Source organism: Malurus melanocephalus, unplaced genomic scaffold (genome assembly GCF_030028575.1).
Source record: "Malurus melanocephalus ecotype Western Australia unplaced genomic scaffold, MMel_1.1 scaffold_1240, whole genome shotgun sequence".
In the NCBI taxonomy this organism is placed as follows: Eukaryota; Metazoa; Chordata; class Aves; order Passeriformes; family Maluridae; genus Malurus; species Malurus melanocephalus.
The window spans coordinates 50,381-52,166 of NW_026624472.1; the positions used below are offsets into that span (position 1 = coordinate 50,381).

The window sequence follows — 1,786 nt, forward strand, 5'->3', positions numbered from 1 at the left end:
GGATTCAATCCTAACCACTAAAACCAATGGGATTGGAGAATTCCCCAAACTCCCAATGCAAACCCGCTCTGCTCCAGCCCTATACCAACCCCACACAGCCGGCCCCAGTGCCGACCCCACACAGCCAGCCCCAAAATCAGTCCCACAGGGCCAGCCCCACAGAGCCAGCCCCACACAGTCAGCCCCAGAGCCGGCCCCACACAGTCAGCCCCACAGACCTTTCCCAGGCAGGAGAGCTGGGACTGCCAGAAGCGGTGCCGTCGGGACGTGGGGAACATGGAGTTGGCGGGGCCGGAGGAAGCGATCAGGATCAGGGGGGATCCGGGCAGTTTGCTCTGCAAAGTCCAACCACAACCATGTCAGGGACGGCAGCTCCCAGGAAAAACCTCCCTGACACAGGGAACAGGGAGGAACCTTGCACAGCTCGTTAATAATCGTCTTCTGAAGGCAAAGCTCCCTCAGGATAGCCCAAGGTAAGGTGTGAAAAGAGAGGACTCCCCTCCTTTGTGCAGGACAGAGCCCGAGCTCAGTGTGACAGGGATGGGGACAGGGCCAGGGACAGAGCCTGAGCTCACTGAGGCAGGAATAGAACTCCATGGGACAGGGACAGAGCTCCATGGGACAGGGACAGTGACAGAACCTGAGCTCTGTGGGACAGGGACAGACCCTGAGCTCAGTGGTGACAGTGACAGGACCCAGAGAATGGCCAGGGCTGTGCCAGGGGGGTTTGGGGTGGATTTTGAGAAAGGTTCTTCTGTCCCCACAGGGTGCTGGGCACAGCCCCAGAGCCCCAGGAGCGTTTGGGCAGCGCTGACAGGGGGGCACAGGGGGTTTTGGGGTGTCTGTGCAGGGACAGGGGGTGGGTCAGTGACCCCTTCCATTCATGGAGCAATTCTAAAGCAGGGGAGCAGACAGAGGCAGAGGAGGGGTAGCCCAAAGCTGAGGTGGGAGCCCCCAGAAGCACTCACGGGTTTGTTGTGGGACAGGACCCCCACTGCGGGGTCCCAGGGTCTCTTGAGCAGCAGGGACAGCGCCTCGGCCCCTGCCGCTCCTGTCTTGGCCGTGGAGGACAGCAGCATCCTGTCGATGAGCGTGGGGATCTGCAACCAGAGCCAGGGTGGCTGAGCAAACACGCCAAAACACCCCAAAAACACAGGGGCTGAGCCAAAACACTTCTAAAACATGGAACTGAGCCAAAACACCCCAAAAACATTCCCAAAATAAGGGGACTGAGCCAAAATATGCCCAAAGCACCCCCAAAATAAGGGGACAGAGCCAAAACGCCCAAAACACGGGGACTGAGCAAGCACCCCCAAAATATGGGGACTGAGCCAAAACACTCCCAGAACACAGGGACGGAGCCAAAACACCCCCAAAACACTCCCAACACACCCCCAAAACACAGGGACTGCACAAACACCCCCAAAATATGGGGACTGAGCCAGAACATGCCCAAAGCACCCCCAAAACACAGGGACTGAGCAAGCACCCTCAAAACACCAGGACTGAGCCAAAACACTCCCAGAATACGGGGACTGAGCCAAAACACCCCAAAATACCCCCAAAACACCTGGACTGAGCAAACTGCCCCAAAACACTGGGACTGAGCCAGAACATCCCCAAAACACGGGGTAACACCTCCCTGCTCCTCCCTGTCCCAGCTGTGCCAAGGCAGAACATCACCTGGAGCAGCCAAGGCTCCCCCTGCTCTGATCACCTTTCCTTTGAGGGTCTGCAGGGCGTCCAGGTAAGCAGCCAGCACAGGCAGGCTCAGGGTCTCCACCAG

At 58.6% G+C, this 1,786-nt stretch overlaps 1 protein-coding gene across 1 annotated transcript in view; it reads right to left on the reverse strand.

The window, feature by feature from the left end:
• The window catches only part of KANSL3 (KAT8 regulatory NSL complex subunit 3), a 28,837-nt gene extending 27,057 nt beyond the window's left edge, over window positions 1-1,780 (reverse strand). The window contains exons 1-3 of the mRNA XM_057387522.1: window positions 1,718-1,780; window positions 969-1,100; window positions 219-335 (exon numbers count right to left, since the gene is read on the reverse strand). Of these exons, the coding sequence (XP_057243505.1) occupies window positions 219-335; window positions 969-1,079 (228 nt within the window). The 5' untranslated portion in view covers window positions 1,080-1,100; window positions 1,718-1,780. The remainder of the gene's footprint in view (window positions 1-218; window positions 336-968; window positions 1,101-1,717) is intronic.
• Between the last annotated feature and the right edge of the window lie 6 nt (window positions 1,781-1,786).